The sequence below is a fragment of the Calypte anna genome, chromosome 28 (genome assembly GCF_003957555.1).
Source record: "Calypte anna isolate BGI_N300 chromosome 28, bCalAnn1_v1.p, whole genome shotgun sequence".
Classification (NCBI taxonomy): Eukaryota; Metazoa; Chordata; class Aves; order Apodiformes; family Trochilidae; genus Calypte; species Calypte anna.
The window spans coordinates 4,677,818-4,695,863 of record NC_044273.1 but is presented as its reverse complement, the minus strand read 5'-3'; the positions used below and the strand labels follow the sequence as shown (position 1 = coordinate 4,695,863).

General features: G+C 57.3%; 2 protein-coding genes across 5 annotated transcripts; both read left to right on the top strand.

Annotated features, from left to right (window-relative positions):
* The first annotated feature begins 316 nt into the window (after positions 1-316).
* MIER2 (MIER family member 2) lies at positions 317-11,459 on the top strand. 3 transcript variants are annotated; one of them, XM_030466238.1, is made up of 13 exons: positions 317-354; positions 1,995-2,082; positions 2,210-2,364; positions 3,126-3,251; positions 3,376-3,499; positions 4,244-4,353; positions 4,954-5,023; positions 5,798-5,949; positions 6,429-6,510; positions 6,592-6,686; positions 7,454-7,557; positions 8,343-8,479; positions 8,894-11,459. In XM_030466238.1, the coding sequence occupies exons 1-13, from the start codon at positions 346-348 to the stop codon at positions 9,373-9,375; spliced, it is 1,734 nt and encodes a 577-aa protein (XP_030322098.1). In that variant the 5' UTR covers positions 317-345; the 3' UTR covers positions 9,376-11,459. The 3 variants fall into 3 exon arrangements, with proteins under 3 accessions (XP_030322098.1, XP_030322097.1, XP_030322099.1); XM_030466237.1 differs by having other exon boundaries at positions 7,454-7,581; XM_030466239.1 differs by having other exon boundaries at positions 337-354; positions 3,131-3,251; positions 7,454-7,581.
* Positions 11,460-12,973: 1,514 nt separating this feature from the next.
* On the top strand, positions 12,974-17,749 carry PLPP2 (phospholipid phosphatase 2). 2 transcript variants are annotated; one of them, XM_030466307.1, is made up of 6 exons: positions 12,974-13,134; positions 15,211-15,362; positions 15,673-15,950; positions 16,151-16,208; positions 16,337-16,513; positions 16,618-17,749. In XM_030466307.1, the coding sequence occupies exons 1-6, from the start codon at positions 13,083-13,085 to the stop codon at positions 16,753-16,755; spliced, it is 855 nt and encodes a 284-aa protein (XP_030322167.1). In that variant the 5' UTR covers positions 12,974-13,082; the 3' UTR covers positions 16,756-17,749. The 2 variants fall into 2 exon arrangements, with proteins under 2 accessions (XP_030322167.1, XP_030322168.1); XM_030466308.1 differs by having other exon boundaries at positions 13,046-13,130.
* The last annotated feature ends 297 nt before the right edge of the window (positions 17,750-18,046 follow it).

Genomic DNA, 18,046 nt, shown 5'->3' with positions numbered 1-18,046 from the left:
TTTAACAGCGCAGGTTTGGGGGTATACGCGCCATTTCAGTCCCCGGCAGGACCGGGTCTGCATCTCCGCCGCCACCGGGCGGTGATGCCGCCATCCCGCCGGTGCCCGCTGGGGCCACCCTGTGCACCGACCCGCTCGTGCTCTGCGGGGGTTCGGCACCGGCCCGGAGCGGCTGAGCTCACGGTGCCCACATCGGATCCGCCGCCGGTGCCCCCCGACCCCCGGCCCCGCCCCGCCCGCCCCGCCGCGCCCCCGCCGCTCCCCCCGCCCCCGCCGCGCCGCAGCCAATCAGCGGCCGCCGCCGCATCCGGGGCTCGCGCACCCCCCCGCCGCTCGCGCTCGGCCATGGCGGAGGTGAGTGAGGCGCTGCCGGGGCCTGGGGCCTCCTCCGGGACCGGGACCGGGACCCCCAGCGCCAGCAGCTGGGGCCGCGGAACGGCGGCCGTGGGGGGGATTCGGCGGGGTGGGGCGGGGCGGCCCGGGCGGGGGGTGCCGAGGCCCCGGGCGGCAGCGGGGGAAGGGGCTGCCGGGCGTGCCCCGGTGGCGGGGCCCGGGGAGCGGCACCGGTCCTGAGCTTCCCCCCCCCTCCCCTCCTCCAGCCCCCGGGGTTGCCCGCGGCCGCACAGGCGGGAAAAGCGTTTTAAAGGGGCTCCGGAGCGGTGGACCCGTCCGGGGCTGGGCCCGGTCCCGGCCTGGACAGCGAGGGCCCGGAGGCTGCGGCACGGCCGGGTCCAGCGGTACCGGGTGATGGGGAACCGGGAGAGGACCGGAGGGTAACGGCGGGGCTGAGTGTCGGAGGTCGGGGAGGGGCTCAGGGGGACAGCGGGGACCGGGAGGGTCGCGGTGCCACCGTGTCCGGACGCTGCTGCCAGCACCGGGCCGGGGCGGCACCGCGGGAGCTGGTCTGGGTGGTACCGGTCCCTGTCGGGCCTCCAAACAGCCCCGTCCCGTCAGAGCGGCCTCAGGGTACATCTGCCCCTCGTACCCCCCACGGGACCCTCGTGGTGACCACGGGATGAGGGGAGGACGCTGGAAGAACATCCTGGTGGTGGAGGAGCTGGAGCAGGACCTTGGGATGCTGGAGAGGGAAATGGTCCTGGTGCTCCTCAGCCTCTTAACCCAGTGGTCTCAGCCCAAAGGGTTTTCTCTGGAGAAGCAGCTGGCCTCATGCTGGGGAACAGCTTTGTCAGGGCTCTTCCTGTGCCCACGTTTTCTGAAGTGTGGCTGCTGCTTTTGTTCCACGTGCCTGAAAACTTGAGTCCAGCATTAAGGAGGGGCCTGGAGTCATCCAGAAATCCTACCCGGGGCTGACAGCCAGCCACCTCTGGGCAGCTTCTGAGCAGAGAGTTCCTGTCTGCCTGAAAAGCAGGGATTAGTGGGAGGAAAGAGCCTCCAGGAAGCCTGAAGTGAGAGATTCAAGGGATTCAGTCCCCCTTTCCCCCTGCTATGAAACACAGCCCTGGATGCAGCAGCTGTTGTGCAGCATTGTGCTATCAGAATAAAGGGAATCCACCACCATGGCCTCTCCTGGTGGCCCAAAAGTCACCAGCACCAGGAGCACCTTGGCCAGGAGGTCTTCTTGAGCTTCTTGTCCCTGGGTGCAGGAGGTGGGAGGAGCAGCCAGGGCTGGGTTCAGAGGGGGGTGGTGTCTGGAGAGCAAGTGCTGAGGGTCAGAATCCTTCTCTTCCATGAAGATGTTGGCTGCCAGGATCTGAGGTCTGCAACTGGTGAAGGGATAACTAACTAGGAGGGTGCTGAAGATAAAAAGGCTGAGCTGGAAGCACTGCCAGCTGCAGAGAGAGGGGAAGGTGCTGAGCCCAAGGAGAGGTGACCTGGGGGAGCTGCTGAGGGCACCTGAGCAGTTCCTGATGCTGCCCTCTATTAACTTGTGCTTGGGAATTGAATCTGTTGCCTTTGCTGAGGGTTGAGGGGGGGATGTGGGGTGTGTGATGCTTTCAGAAGAGGTGTCTCAGTGTGTTTTTCTCTCCTGGAAGGCCTCAGTTGGAAGGCAGAGCCCCAGGGTGGTGCCATACCCAGCACACAGCCTGTGCCCCGGAGAGCCGGCTCTGCAGAGTGCAGCAGGTACCCAGGACTTGGGGCTGCTCCTGGGGGGGTGGGATGCTCTCCAGAGGGAAACGGGGGCTCCTCCCAGGCTTTGGGGTGTCCGAGGGTTTGGTGCTAAGATCCCAGCTTCTTCTCCCCCTTGCAGTTGTGTCCATGGGCTCAGCTGATCACAGACTGAACCTGGCAGAGATCCTCTCACAGAACTACGGCGTGCGGGAGGAAAGGGACGAGGATGATGATGATGCTCAGGAGAAGCAGAAATCTTTAGAAGAGCTGGAGAAGAGTTTCAGTGCCTCTCAGGTAAAGGCAGCAAGGGAAGGGAAATCAAAAGCTCTGGCTTGCTCAGCTGGCAACGTGCTGTTTGGGGAGTCTTGTGTTTGCTTTGGACAGGGAGGGTGGTTCTGACAGCAGGTGACAGTGGTAAATATGGAGCCTGCCAAGTTATTAGGAAAGTATTAGGAAGAATTCTTTCACTGTGAGGGTGACAGAGCACTGGCACAGGCTGCCCAGGGAGGTTGTGGAGTCTCCTTCCCTGGGAACATTCAAAGCCCACCTGGATGTGTCCCTGTGTCACCTGCTGTAGGTGACCCTGTACTGAGCTCCCTTCCAACCCCTCACGTTCTATGATTCTGAGTTGCTGCTCAGGTGAGGTGGCCTTTGCTTGCCCTGGAGAGCATCAGCTCTTGGGTGTGTGTCCATTTCAGAGGGAGGAACCACAAAGATGAGCAGATCCATCTCCTGTGGTGCCTCGGGGGCCTTGGTGGAACACAAAGTACGTTTTTGGTCACAGAGACTCTTTGCCTCAGGCACGGGGCTGATACAGGGGTTTGCTCCTTCCCATTGCTATAAATACAACCCTGCTGTCTGGCATCTCCTCACCAGCATGAAGTCTAGTCTAAAAAAGAAATATAATTTAAAAATGCAGCATGACCTGAGGCAGTTCAGAGCCCCCCAAGGGGCAGAGCTGGCCTGACTGCTGCTGCAACCTGTGTTTGCTGCAGCTGGTGTTGGTCTCAGTGCTGGTTCCATTCCTGATGGAGCTTTGTCCTCCTTTTGCTCAGAGCAGTGAAATGCCATTTGAGGAGCTGCTTGCACTTTATGGCTATGAGGCATCTGACCCCATCTCAGAGCAGGACAGTGAGAGCAATGACATCACTCCAAATCTCCCAGATATGACTCTGGATAAGGTAAGAGCAGCTGCCTGTTGGCCAGAAGTGCTTTACTTTAGGCCTCACCCCCTACACATGTAATTAAATTTTTTTTTTTTTTTTAAGTTAAAAATATTTTTCACTTTCTTGTTGTTGTTAAAAGGAACAAATAGCGAAGGATTTGCTTTCAGGGGAAGAAGAGGAGGAGACCCAATCTTCAGCTGATGATCTGACTCCCTCTGTCACGTCCCACGATGCATCGGACCTGTTCCCAAACCAGCCTGGCTGTAAGTGTGGCTCATTTCTAAGGAATTGTTTTTTCCTGACAGTGTGTGGTGTGCAGAACAGGGCAGGAATGTTTTTTCTTCATCTTGCCCCCTCTGTTCCCTGACTCCAGTTTTCCCATTTTCCTTCTGGGGGGTGCACATGAAACCTGTGTCCCCGTGGTGTTACTGGGACACAGTGGAGTGCAGAGGGGGGGTGGGATGAGGGGAGCATTGTCTCCAGCTGTCACTCCTGACATGGAGAGTGTGAGGATGGTTTTGCTACCTGCTGCAGTTGCAGTTGTTGCAGAATTGCTGGATTATGCAGCGTGGCTGTTCCTAAACCCTGGGGCAGGCAGGAAGCCAAAGGGCAGGAGAGGGACTCAGCATCAGGTGGTGTTTTATTCCTTCTGCTGGCCTGCAGAACAAGGGAGTCTGAGCTCCCCGGGTTGGTTGGCTCCACCACAAGGCAGTGGGCAAATTCCTTTATTTAAAAGGAGGAAATTAAAATCTGCAGTGAAATGAGGCAACCAGATGCCACTAATTGCCAGGGAGTAGGCACAGGTGGGCTTAACACAAGCTCATGCTCACTCCCTGGCAATTAGTGGCACCTGGTTGCCTCATTTCACTACAAAAATCCAGGTGAGTTGTCTGTGAGATGCTTGCTGAAAGTAATTTTAGCAGAGAAAGTTATGGGAAAGAGAGGGACCATGGAGTAACAGAAAAATGACCATTTCATAACCATAGGTCTTTTTCTTCCCCACAAAGCAAACAACTTCCTTGCTGATGAAGACAAAGAACCCTGTTCATCTCCATGTGCTTCCTCCATGGCTGAGGATTCAGAGGAGGATTCCATCCCACCCAATGAGTGCAAGAAGGTGAATGATCTGAGTGCATGAGGAGGGGGAGCTAATTCAGTGTGTCTGAGTCTGAGGAAGGCACAATGCCAAAGCACTGTGGTCCTTCCTCAAGAAATTTAATTTCTTTTTTCTGTGGAAGGCAGTGGCAGGTGAGGGTTACAGCAGCTTTCCTTAAGTACAGTTTTGAAATCCTTATCTGAAATTGTTTTCTGCTTCAGTTAAGGAGAATGCTGTTGTGCATTGGTGAATCAGAACAGCCTGTAGCCCTGTAATGGTGAAAAGCTCTGCAACATTCCCACCAATATTCCTGGCAGTGAAGGCTGCAGGAGAGCTGCTGCATTTCTTCATCTCCAGCCTTAGCTGCTTGTGATATATCTCTTAACATTAAAACTATGTAAATACCCTCAGGTTCCCCAAATCTCATCTTGTTGGTAGTAAATCTTTCTAGTTACCCTATAAAATAGCCAGGGTTCCCTAGAGGTAATAGGATGGTGAGGGACTGCTGACCCATAAATCAGCCTCCTGCTGTCGTTGTCCCTAAATGATGAAGTTCATCTTGGTGCCTGCACCAGGCATTCTCCATTTCAATTTGCCCACTTCTCTGTGGTGATCTTTCAGGAGATCATGGTTGGACCTCAGTACCAAGCCACTGTTCCCACCCTCCACTTGAACAGGCATGGTGAAAAAGGTAAGGAAGCCTTGTGTGTCCTCTTGGAGCTGGAGCTGTGGGGCCCTGGTCACCAGTTCTGCTCTGTGTCACCTCTCAGTGTTGACACAGGCACAGAGCATGCTAATGCTTATCTGAACAGAAAAATCTCAATATTTCTGCATTTTTTTTATTGCAAAGTCTTCTTGCTTCCCTCTGTGCTGTTGCTTTACTTTTTTATCTCTGCTTTGCTTTGTGCCATGTTCTTGTGGACTGAGAGCCTTCAAAGCTGAAGGGGGCAGGAATCACTCAGTGATGCTGTGTTCTTCCTCAGTTCTGGATGTCTGAGGCAGCTCCTAGAGGAGCCCTCCACACTGTCACAGGGCAGGGACAGCCTTGCAGCTGCTGAATGTTTGTCTAGAACAGGGAGAGGGTCTTGAGCCCTGGCCAGGGTTGTAGTTCAAAGCAGACTTCATCTCCCACTCTTTATTTACTGTGCTGGAAAAGACACCTTAGAACCTGGGGTTTCAGTTGCCAGGATTAATGAATCAAAGCAATCTTTGAGAACAAAAACCTTGTCAGCCAGCCCTTCTGAAGAAGTGGAGACAAGCTGAGCCTTTGCTCAGCCCTCACAGGGGTATAAAGAGAAGATTTTCTGTTCAAAGTCTGCAGGGAAGGTGCAGCACCTCCTCTGTAGAGCCCGGCTGGAGCACCGAGGAGAGGTTTCCTCTCTCCTTTCTTTCCCACACACATACATGAAGACTGTTTCTTAGAATTCTCTGTTCAGTTAGCTTATTCCAGTGCTTTTTCTGTCAGCCTATGAGAATGAAGATCAGCTGCTTTGGGACCCAAACATCCTTCCTGAGAGAGAGGTGGAGGAGTTCCTGTACCGCGCAGTCAAGCGGCGATGGGAGGAGCTGTCTGGCAGCAGCCTGCCAGAGGGAGAGATGGTGAAGGACAATGAGCAGGTGGGCATGGGGGCTGCTCATGGCCTGTAGACACTCCTGAGACCCCAAAGTTCCTACAGAGACCCCAGCTGAGACACCCACTTTAAAGATATTCTCCCAATAACCCAAACTCCCCAAGCCAGGAACCTCCTTTTGGATCCATCCTCTCTAGCACTGTCTAATTCAGATAAAACAGATAAAACGTTTGGCTAAGAAACTTCAGAGCAGTTATTTCCTCTAAGCTAGCTGGATCAGATCCCCACAGCAAGCCTGCAGCAACACAGAGACACACCTGTAATCTGCAGAGTTTCAGCCCTGGGGGTTGTAATCCGTTGCATCAAGAAGTGCAGAAAACCTTGCTGAAGGTCAGGACAGGGTTAGTGACAAAGTGGCCCCTGGGAAAAAAAATAAGTTTTATGAAACAAAGAGAGTCCTGAGCATGCTGGTGTGTGGCCTGTTGCTCAGGTACAAGCTATCAGTTACTTTCCCCTGTTTCCCAGGCTTTGTATGAACTGGTTAAATGCAACTTCAATGCAGAAGAGGCACTGCGGAGGTTACGGTTCAATGTGAAGGTTATCAGAGGTGAGAACCTCCCATATTTGGACTCCTGTGAGTGACACTTTCTGGATTCTGTACATCTCCAGCTCTTTCTTTCTGCTATAGATGAGCTTTGTGCCTGGAGTGAAGAAGAATGTAGAAATTTTGAACATGGCTTCAGGGTCCATGGGAAAAACTTCCATCTTATCCAAGCAAATAAGGTAAGGAGGCTCCCCCTGCGTCCTGCTAAGGCACAGGAGGTGTGTGCCTTCCCACCAGGTATGTTTTGAGCCTCGGCTACTGCAGGAAGTTCAGGACTGCTGAGTTCCCACCCCAGGCTTTGTGTTGACTCATGCTCGCAGCCATGGGCTGTTCACTGCCCTGCTCTGCCTTATTTTCCAGGTGGGAGAAGTCACAAACAACACTGACCTGCATGAGTGATGTCAGTTAATTACTGATTAGCCCTTTCTGGAGTCTCAAAAGTTCTTTCCAAACTCTCAGCCCTTGCAGTCCTTCTGTGAATGAGTGAGTTGAGCATGTGGATGTTTTGTAAAGTCCCCTGGGGTCCTCTAGAACGGAAGATGCTGTTGTAGGGAGAGCTGTGCCCCAGGACATAGGCTGCTGTGCTGGGAGTTGGCAGAACCAGAGAGTCCAGTTCTACTGCTGATAAAATGTGGGCATGTTGATGCTGGCCAGTGAAAATGGATGCAGGTTTGCTCTCATGGTGTTAAGTGTGATGCTGGAAGTGCAGGAAGGTTCTGCACGGATGAACCATGTGTCAACCCCACACTGCAAGAGCAGTCATGCCCCGTGGGGAGTGATTCCTCTGAAATCTCAGTGTGTGCTTCTGTTCTGCAGCGTAGCTGTGTCCATAGCAATGCCAAGCACTGTAATGCACCTCGTTTTCTGTGCTGATTAAACGGGAGAGTAGTCCTGACTCCACCAGAGGAGCCTTGGGGCTTGGCTTTGACTGATTGTTCCTCCTCAGGTCCGCACCCGCTCGGTGGGAGAGTGTGTGGAGTATTACTACATGTGGAAGAAATCAGAACGTTACGACTACTTCACTCAGCAGACTCGTTTAGGAAGGAAGAAGTACGTCCTCCACCCTGGAGCCACGTGCGTGGAATATTCTCACACTAAAATTAGTAATTTTAACCTCCCAGTGAAGATTCCTGCAGAGCACCTCCCCTTGGAGGGGCACCTCCCCTTGGAGGGCTGTGCTCGCTGCTCTGGGAGGTTTCTTGGGGTGGGAACGTGGTGGGATGCTCTGGAAGTGCTCAGAACAAACGTGGTCAGTGTGGGGAGAGAAGGTGAAGCAGTTATTTGCTTGGATGTGGATTTTATCTGTCAGAAAATACTCGTTTGTTTCAGGCAAATGCATTCACAAAAGTTGAGGCTGGAGTCAGGGATTTGGGGCTGCTAAGCTCAGGAAATAACTCAGTGAGGTTTTGGGAAGGGATATTTTTTTAAGTAAAAAAATACACTATTTCTGGTGGTTTGGAGACTGAATTAATTTCTTTTTCTTCTGCCCTTTGACACAAAAATCTTTGCTTTGAAATGTATGCTAATTACAGAAAATGCTTTTCAAAATGGTTGAAACTCTAATCTTTTTAAAGGCTCAAAACGAAATATTTGAGTTGAATCCATTAAAAACATCAGGTGAAGCCTCGGTGGTTTTTTTGTATTCTGATTCAAGACAGGAAAACACCTGAAATCCCAGATCCCTCTGTGCTGCCTGCTGGGCTCTGCAGAGCAGGAGGGGACGGGCGGTCTCCACAGCTTTATTGGTCAATGGGTTTGAATCCCAGTCACCATTTTCCCTGCCTGCATCTCTCTGCCTGACAGGAGGTGGCAGTGCTGTCTCTCTTTCCCCACAGGGATTACACGGACAACGACTTGGATGGAGGGGAGGTGGAGAACACCACTCGCTCCCGGAGCTCCCTGCCCGTTCCCTCTGCAGCCAGCTGCCTGGATTCCCACTTTTCTCAGGACCAGCTCGCTATGGAGAGCACAGGTAACCTCCTGCCATGGGGATAGCTCCTCTGCCTCACCTCACAGCACCAACTCCCCCTTTGCCTTCCCCTTCTTGTCATCATCATGTTGCTCCTCTCCCCTGGGGCACCTCCCAGGGGCTGTTGGCATGAGGGGATGAGACTTGGGTTTTGGTTTATCTTGGAGTGTCTCTGTGGGATTTCCTTTAATTTCCATAGAAACACTGATGGCCTCCCATCTGCTGTCTGCATCTTGCCTTTCTTGGCTGCGTGCTGGCAGGGTTCTTTGTTGCTGTAATAATAAAGAAACATTTGTGCCATCAAACAAATACTGTTGGGATGAGGTGGGACTGAACTGGATTCTGGATTTCTGTGTGTCAGGGCCTCACTTCAGGTTTCTTTCTCTTTTTCTCTTCCCTGCCTTCTGTGGTGTTCAGAGCCCCTGAGTGTGGAGAGCACAGCCTGCAGCCTGGGCAGCATGAGTGAGTCGGGGCAGGGCTACGAGTGCAGCACTCCTTCTGAGACAAATTGTTCCTTCGACCCCACAGAGGAAACCTCCTCGGGCACCACCTCAGCTCCCTGCACACACCACCCTGTCACTGTCCCCCCCTCAGAAACGGGGCTCTATGCTTTGCCACCAGCAGGACCAGGACTAGCAGAGAAGCAGGAGGCATTGCAGAGCTCTGGTGAGACGATAACCATGGACTTCACTCTCCCTGCAGACATTAATGAGGGTTTACCTTTAATTGCTGGCCCTGTGGATTTGGACAGAGACCCAGAGGCAGTGGTGGCATCTGCTCAAGTGTCCTTATCGGTCACAGATTTTGGCCTCATTGGCATTGGAGATGTAAATAGCTTTCTGACTGCTCACCAGGCTTGCCCAGCACCTGTGGCTCACTCAGAGCCTTTGTCACAGTGAGAGTCTCCACTCACAAACTTTGTCACAGACCCAGCAAGGACTCGGACCCGACGGAATGAAATCCTGGAACTTGTGCTGTTCCACAGGGACAGTTTGGAGCTGTTGGTCAGAATCCATCTTTCCATCCTCCTTTATCCCAGGCTACAGTGAAACTAAAACACCTTCTGCTCCCACGTGTTCTGACACAATCACACCAAGCTGTGGCTGGCTCTGGTGAGGGGGTGGTCCCTTGCCCCCCGTTTTGTTGCCCACATGTACCCCAGGTAATTCCAGGCTGTTGGGAGAGTCCCTGCCTTTGGACAGGGAATGTCCTTGTCCCCCTGGGGGGGACAGTCTGAGCTCAGAGATGTTTTGAGGGCAGGGATGTGTCACCAGCACTACAGGGCTGGGATGGGGGGACAGCCTGGAGGCTGCAGCACTCTGGAGGTCCATGGGGAGCACCAGCCAGCCAGGCTGTGGGGCTGCTGGCTGTGGACAGGCACGGCAGTGCCAGAGGAAGATGAGGAGTCCTGGCCCTTCATCCCAGCAGCCATCCTGCATTCCAGCTGTGCCTTGTGACAGGCACACTCTGCTCGTGTGATTGCTCATGGCTCTGCTTGTGCTGCCACCAGCTGCAGGTGGGATGTGGGCTGGTCTGACCCTCCCCTCCTGTCTGGGAAGGTGACACAGCATGGGGCAGCAGCACCCCGTGCCCCCCAGTCCTCACCTTCCCTTGCTGTGAGGGCTGGGGACAGCTTGTGCTGGGAGCTACAAGGGTTTCACCAAAGGACACTGTCTCTCTGTGCTGCTGGTGGTGGTGAGTGATGTGATCCTTGCTGCCTGGTGCAGTACAAGAGGGTGAAATGCAAGTGGAAATATCCCAGCTTGCTGAGTCCATCAGCTGGAGAGGGAGGAGGAGGAGGAGGCTGCTTGGCTCCCCAAGTCTGGTCCCCAAGCTACCACTACCAGGCAAGGAGAGCACAGCAGTCCCTGGGCTCCTGGCCCCTCAGCCTCACACACACAAAAAGCTGTTTTCTGAGAGGAAAGTGTTCTTACTGCCACTGGAATGTTTCAGGGAGGTGACAAGGGTGGCCCCGTGTGGCAGTGAGGTGGCCAATGCTGTGCAGAGCCCCAGCAAGGTGTGTGGGTGTGCTGGAGCTGCTGGAGCTGCTTAACTTCCCGGGCCTGCCCCAGGTCTAGGGTTCACCACAGCTCAAATCCATGCTTTCTCCCTCCCTTTCCCCGGGCAGGGCTCTGGTGCAGGTGTTCCTTCCCTCAGCTGTTTTCTGCGTTTGGAGGGGGTTTGGGTTGCTTATTTTTTGTTGTTGTTGTTTTGGGAGAGGCTTTTGGATGATCCTGCAGTTGGTTCTGCTGCTGGTGGATGTGGAAGATGACTCAGTGCTGAAGCCTGGATCCTTCTTGCCCCCGGTGCTGTGGGGTTGTGCTCAGCACCCTGGTGGGAGCAGGGAGACAGCAGCTGCACAGGATGCCAGGACCAGGCCCTGTCCCTCCTCTCCTGAGCCCCGGGCCTGTTTTGTGTGTATTAATGGGGTTTTCCTCTGCCCCAGCTGGCCCTGCAAGGTGCTCCCAGGTGCTGGGAACAGAAAGCAAACACGAGTGCCCACCCCACAGTGGAACTGCCCAGGCTGCCATGCGTCTTTCCTGGGGGAGAGGAGGAGGGCCAGGCCTTGGCATCTCCTCTCCATCTTAGTTCTTCTGAAACCTTTTTTTTTCTTTGGTTTGTTTCAAGCCCTAATGAAAGGAGAGGGGAGGCTGGGGGAGGTGAAAGTGTCTCTTATTTATGTTCTTCAGTGTTGTTTACAGATGCCCACGGGGTCTTTCAACATGAGTGTGGCGATTTTTCCACATAACTTTGAGAGGGGTGGAAGGGGCTGGGACAGGGAGGGGGTTACTCCAGGAGGCTTTGTTATTTTGTTGGGGTTTTTCTTTTTCCTTCTTACAAAGCACATTCACTTTGAGCCACTCCCTATGCTGGACTCTTTCCCCCTCCTCCCTTCCCCTCCCAAGCCCTACACTGTGAAGTGATACTGCCTTGAAGACCCCTCGACATTATTTATTTAATTAAAAACATCATTTGAAAATGAGCTGGAAGTCTGTCGTGGTTTTGGAGACTGAGATGCTGCAGTGCATCCTGATGGTGCTGGGAACAAGAACAGGGGTCCTGGCTTGTCTGAGTCTCTCTGGCCCCAGGTGCTTGGTGCATCCTCGGCTGAATTCACCACCCCGGCACCCTGGGGGGAGGTGTTGGTTGCCCCCGGTCCTCCCAGGCCCCGGGAGCCTCCGGCAGTGGGTAGTGGGGCCGTGGCAGGGGTAGGCAGGGGTTCTGCATCCACCTCTCTGCCTTCAGCCGGAAACAACATCCTGGAAGCGAGAGAAACTTCCCTGCTGCAACTGCCTTGTGTGTTTCCACAGGAAGGCTCGTTCCTCACCACAAAACTCCTCTGTTCGTCAAAAAAGCCCCCATAAATTCTGTTCTCTGGCTCTTGCCTCCTGTCCCGGGCCGGGCGCCCGTTCCCGGGTGGCTTCTGCTGCCGTGGCACCGTCTGACGGCCGCGGCACCACTTGGGGCAAAGTCCTGCTCTGGGCACCGGATCCGCTGGTTTATCTCATCCCCTCCGCCCTGCTCCAGGACGAGCCACGTCCCGACACAGCCCTGGCACCCCACGGCCCCCCGCGACCTCCCTTCCCGCAGCATCCCCCCCCGGCTTCTGCCTCGGGGCTTCGCCCGCCCGACACCAAGATTCGGAGCCTGGAGGCTCTGCGTGTGGGACAAATCCTGCCCCGGCAGCTCTGCCAGGGCCCCGGCGGGCAGGTGGGAGGTTACAGGGGGGCAGAATGGTGCTGGGGGGTGATTCCTCCCCCTCCCGAGCTCCCCGGGTAGCCCGGGAGCACTGCCGGCTCCCCCCGCAGCAGCCTCGACACCCCACGGGCCGCTCCCGCGGCACTTAAATAAACCAGCCCAGTAGCGATCATTTGGGTTGTTTCTGTATTGTTTGTGTTTCCTGCCGTTCCTGACCAAGAGTCGGGCCAGGAGCAAGCAGGCTGCGGCTGTCCCCGCCCCGAGTGCCACCGGCCTGGCATGTCCCCAGTCCCCAGGGGCAGCGCCGGGAGCCGGTCCCTGCTCCGGCACCGTCTGAGGGACGGGAAAACATCGCCCGGGGTTCCGCTGGTGTAATCACAGCTTGAAACAAGCAGGCGCCCGGTCCTGTGACCAGATCCGACTGTTCCGCGGAGTCCAGGGGTACCCCCTGCCTCCCAATCGCGACAGAGCCCGCCCCCCATCTACTCCGCAATGAGCAGCCGCAGCCAGAACACTTCTGTGGCCATTTTATACATTTTTTGTTAATTCCCGCTTTTTTTCTTTTTTTTTTTCCTCAGGAAATAAGCCTGAGGCTGGCGGGATACCCGCGGCTCCGTTCCCTTCCCCTCTCCACAGCGTCGCGAAGGAGCCGGACCGGGGCGGCCGGAGCCGAGACCCAGCAGTGCCCCCGGGCCCCGCCACATTCCACACCTGCCCCGGTCCCGGCCCCCCAGCCCGCCCTCCGCTCCGCCCCGGACCGCGGGCGTGGGCACCGGCTGCTGGAGACGCCCCGTCCCGCCCCGCTCCGCCCCGTCCCGTCTGTCCGGACTTTACCTCCCAGCTGGGTCCGCGTCGTTCCGGGCCATGTGAGCGGCGGGTCGGGCCCCGGGGTTGCCACCGGCGCGGGATGGAGCGCAGGAAGGTCTTCGTGGTGCTCGACGTGCTCTGCCTGGCGGTCGGTGAGGGCTCGGGACCGGCGCGGCCACGACACACACACCTCCCACGCCCCCCCCTTCCCCGAGCGGCTTCGGAACGTCCTCGGTCCCCGCCCCCCCACTCTCACCCGGTTCTCCTCGAACTTTCCGGTGGGGCTGCGCCGCGCCTGGGGTCGGGTCTGCAGGCGGTGTCAGGGGTCCGCGACCCCCGCGACGCTGCCCGGGCCAGCCGGCCGCTGTCGCTGCGATGCCGGCCCGGAGGCAGCCCAAGGGCACCTGTACGACCCCCGTCCCCGGGCTCTGGGCCTCCCCGGTGCTGCCACTGCGCCCTCGGGACGATTCGGTTCGGTGGCGCCGGGCGGGCCCCGGATCCTTTCCTCGGAGCCTTTCCTCGGAGCCCCGGTGCCCAAAGCGTTGCTGAAGGGGAGCCGAGAGGCACCGGGACGGGTGCGGTGGCCTCTCCCGGAGGTCGGGGCCGGGAGGCTGCCGGCGGGGCGCCGCCGCTCTGCTCGGGCGGGCGGGACGGTTCCTCCCTGGCTGCCTGCCCGACGGGGCCCCGCGCTCGGCGGGAGGCTAGAGCGGGGCTGGGGGCTCAGCAGCTCTGGGCGGAGGGGTTGGGGGTGCCCCATCCCGGTACCCTGACCGCCTCTTGCCCCCCTGGTGCAGGCAGACGCCCATTTCTAAAACTGACGCTGAAAAGCACCTAATTAAGACGGACTAAAAATAAAGGCCTGGGTCATAATTTCAGCCTGAACCTCCCGTGCCGGGAGTTGCTTTCTTGGGCTCTAAGCACCGGTGGGGAGAGGCAGGTTACTTTTTTTGTTTGGGTCGCTTTTCTCTCTCGCGTGCCGGTGTCTCTTATTTTTAGGGGAGCTTTTTTTGAGGATGAAATTATCCAGAAAGAAAAGCGTCGTGTCTAAATTGAGTTGGAAATTAACGTTTGAGGTGTAGAGAGAGGCGTTGGCAGCTCCCCCCGAGCCGGGCAGCCGGAGCGGATGGGAGCAGCCGGGGCTTGTTCCCAGCTCCTGGCAGCGCTTCTCGGCTGCTGCCTCCGCTCGGGGGGGCGAGGGCCGAGGCCGGTGAGCGGCTTCCTGCGCGGTTGCTGTCGCTTTCCCCCCTCCCTTGGTGAGCGCAGGGCGCGGAGAGACCCCCGGGCGAGGCGCGGGGAGGGTCGCGGGGAGGAGGGTGCGGGCGAGGACAAAGGTGCGTGTTCCCGGGAGACGATGGAACAAGGGGAGGCGGAAGCCGCCGGGAAAGGCGGAACCGGGAGAGGAGCACGGGCTTAAGGTGGACCGCGTTCTCCGGAGCCTTTCCGGGGGGAGCATCCCCCCGGCCGCCTGCGGTCCTCGGGGCAGGGACAGGGGTAGGAGGTCCCCTCCTGCGGGGGACGTGGCATGGCCGCTGCACGGGGCGGAGACCCCCAAACCCTTTCTGATCTCCGGGAGGATCCCATTTATACACGAGCTTTAAGATGCCTGTGGCCCGGGTTGGGCACAGCGGATGGAAAAGCTCCTCGTCTGCACTGTCGGTTGCGGCATCTCCCCGGAGCCCGGCCGGGAGCAGGAGGAGAGGAGAGGGAGAGGGGGGAGCAGGGGCTGTAGGAGGGTGAGGCTGGGAAGCCAAATGCACAGGGGACTGGATTACCCACCAGCATCTCCGGGCTGTGGCTCTCCTGGAGCTGGTGTGAAGGTCGTGCTGGGCCTGAGGGCCCTTTGCTGCTGTAAAACAGGTTTGCAAGATGCCTGTGCTCGTTAATTCTAATGAGCTTCGTCCTCCTAGGATGAAACACCCTGGGGAGCGTGAGGAGAGGGCAGAAGATCAGCCCTGTCTCCTGTGGCTGTGCCTGGGAGGAGTGGGGCAGCAGTGGGGGCTCTGCAGGTGCCATCTTGTGTGGTAATCTGTGTGCCTCAGGCAGCTGTGGGCACTGATAGGGCCATATCAGCAGCTGGGCTGGCGTGCTGGCGGGTGCGAGTCCTTCAGCCTTGGGTGCAGGCAGCTTGGAGCTGTGTCCCCAAGGAGGGGCAGAGGTTGAGGCATGGGGTGGGAGCTGGAAGCCTGTGGGAAAGCATCCCCAGTTGTCACCTTCTCTTTGCCTTGCAGCGTCTCTGCCCTTTGTCATCCTGACGCTGGTGAACTCCCCGTACAAGCGGGGCTTCTACTGCAACGATGACTCCATCCGCTACCCCTACAAGACAGACACCATCACCCATGGCCTGATGGCTGGGGTGACCATCACCTGCACTGTTGTCATTGTAAGGAAGCACCAACCCCTTCCCTCTGGGGCAGGGACACCCTGGCATACAGCATCCAGGAGCTGGGTTCCAGCACAGCCCACCAACTGTGTCCAACAGGACCCTTTAGTTGAGCGCTGTGCTGCTGCAGGTCAGCAGCTCCCTCTGAGGGGAAAGGCCCATATCCCATGGGGTTGGTTCCCTGCAGGGAGGAGAGAAGCCCTGTGAGGTCCTGTGGCAGGGAGGGGACCTCGAGAGCATCCTGTGTCCTGGTGCTGGGGGGCTGCTCAGTGACCCAACACTGTCACCCCTCACCCCTTGGTCTCTGCAGATTTCCTTAGGGGAGGCTTATCTGGTCTACACAGAGCGCCTCTACTCCAAATCAGAGTTCAACAACTACCTGGCTGCCCTCTACAAGGTGGTGGGGACCTTCCTCTTTGGGGGGGCCATCAGCCAGTCCCTGACTGACCTGGCCAAATACATGATCGGCCGCCTCCGGCCAAACTTCCTGGCTGTCTGCAATCCTGACTGGTCCAAGGTGAACTGCTCCATCTATGTGCAGCTGGAGAATGTCTGCCAAGGAGAGAGCAGGAATGTCACTGAGTCCAGGTGAGCTGTGGGGCCACAGGACACGTCCCTTCCTCCAGCCCTGTGGTGCTGGGCTCCTGCAGTGTGGTGGCACTCCTGGATGGGTATCGATGCTCTACAGCAGCAGTACAGAGCCCACAGTGTACATGGGGGGATTGTGGGGAGACAGCTGGACACTGGGGGCTCACTCTCATGGCCTGACAAGTCCCTTTTCCCCACAGACTGTCCTTCTATTCTGGACACTCCTCCTTTGGGATGTACTGCATGATGTTCCTGGCGGTAAGTGCAGCAAGCCCCCTGCATCCCGTCCTCCAGGTGGTCCATAAGGGGCCCTGAGCACCCCATCTGCAGGCTGGTCGATGCCCCCTGTGCTGGGTGGTTGATTGCTTCCCCAATTCCCTGCCCAGCTCTACGTGCAAGCCCGGCTGGTGGGGAAATGGGCCCGGCTGCTGCGTCCCACCATCCAGTTCCTGCTCATCGCCTTCGCCATCTACGTGGGCTACACCCGGGTGTCTGACTACAAGCACCACTGGAGTGATGTGCTGGCAGGGCTGCTCCAAGGGGCTCTCATTGCCATCCTCATCGTGAGTGTCCCCTGCGAGACCTCGATGCTCTGCCCATCACCCCTGGCTGAAGCTCAGCCTGCCGGAGGGATCCCTAAAACACTTTTCCTGTTCGTCCCTCCCAGGTCCGCTACGTTTCCGACTTCTTCAAGCACCGTCCCCCGCGGCAGTGCGATGAGAAGGACCTGGAGCGCAAGCCCAGCCTCCCGCTCACCCTCAGCGACCCCGACCGCAATCACTACAGCTACCGGGGTGCCCCGTGAGCTGCAGCCCCGCCCCGCGCCCTCGCCCCGCACCGCTCCTGGCGCCGGGGGGACGGGGATGCCGGCTCCGTGTCAACCACTGGCTCCTGGTGCCGCTTGCTGCTGCAGGTACCCGTGGGACAGTCCTGGCCACCCCCGGGCCCCCCCCCCCCCACCCCGGTCCCTGCAGTTCCTCCGTGCTTGCCGGTGCCTGGCGATCCCCTCACTCCGCCCGTGGGAAGGGGAGGTCCTGGGTTCCCTTATCCCGCCCGTAGGAAGGGGAGGTCCTGGGTCCCCTGTTGTGTCTGAGTCACACCTCGAAGCTGCTTTCCCAGCCCTCTGCGTGGAGGGAGGGGAGGGTGGCACGTGGGGGTGGATTTATCACGCTGGCAAACCGCACCGAGCCAAGAGCAAACGCGTTGGGAAGCCTGAGGTTTTCTGTGCTGAGTATGTGTTGTTATCCCTGTCAAATTACCCAGCCTTATGAGTACAAATCCTCACAGGCACCCGGTGGGGGAGCTGGGGGGTGGGGGGGGGCAGGAGGACAGCTGCTGGGTTAGCAATACTTTTTTGGAAAGGATTAAAGCAATCCAGAGCTTGTCTCTATTCACTGATCACCTTTAAAAGCAGTCCTGGCTGCCAGCAGCTGGCGTGAGCTGTCCAGGAGGATCTTCTCCACTCTCCTCTGGCAATGCCGGGAGCCAGAGCTCCCCACACACCTGCCTTGGGGATGCACAGACCTTTGTCTCTCCTGCAGCTTCAGCTGATGCTTTAGGGTGTGCAGGGTGGGGGGTAGTAGGGGAGAAGCTTTCTGTGGTAAAGGAAAAGAGATGGGGATATGGAGCTGGACACAGGACTCCAGAAACCCTGGGAAGGTGGGGAATGGACCCCGGAGCAGTCCCCTCGCTGACACACAGCTGCCTCCAGCACTGGAACACTGTGGGCCTCTTTTAAACTCCATGCATTTTCATTATGATGTGTTTTTGTAAAAATATGTTTTTTAAATTAGATCATCCTCAAAGAATGTCTGCGTCCAGGCCTGTTCTCTTAGTCCATGGGTGTTCCTGGCCTTGGAGTGGATGGGCCTAGGGATTTCATCTTCCAAGGGAACGTGGTCCTTCATAAGCAGGGAGGTTCAGCTGGGGCTGTCAGGGCTGCTGAACCCTTCTCCCAGTTGTCCCAGGAGAGCCTGACTCAAGTGGGACTAATGGGAGCAGCAAGCATTCTTCCATGGGAGGGAGCCCTGGCAGCTGTGGAGCTGGCTGGGTGCTCCTTGCCCACGCTGCCTGCAGAATGTCACTTGTGAGGGGGT

Excerpts from the sequence above, each read along its gene's own strand:
- MIER2 (XM_030466237.1), top strand. Across the intron at positions 2,083-2,209 it reads GGCTCTGCAGAGTGCAGCAG|TTGTGTCCATGGGCTCAGCT; the intron begins GTACCCAGGACT and ends TCCCCCTTGCAG. Across the intron at positions 7,582-8,342 it reads GTCCTCCACCCTGGAGCCAC|GGATTACACGGACAACGACT; the intron begins GTGCGTGGAATA and ends CTTTCCCCACAG.
- PLPP2 (XM_030466307.1), top strand. The coding sequence starts at position 13,083 with ATGGAGCGCAGGAAGGTCTTCGTGGTGCTCGACGTGCTCTGCCTGGCG. Across the intron at positions 15,951-16,150 it reads AGGAATGTCACTGAGTCCAG|ACTGTCCTTCTATTCTGGAC; the intron begins GTGAGCTGTGGG and ends TTTTCCCCACAG. Across the intron at positions 16,514-16,617 it reads CTCTCATTGCCATCCTCATC|GTCCGCTACGTTTCCGACTT; the intron begins GTGAGTGTCCCC and ends CGTCCCTCCCAG.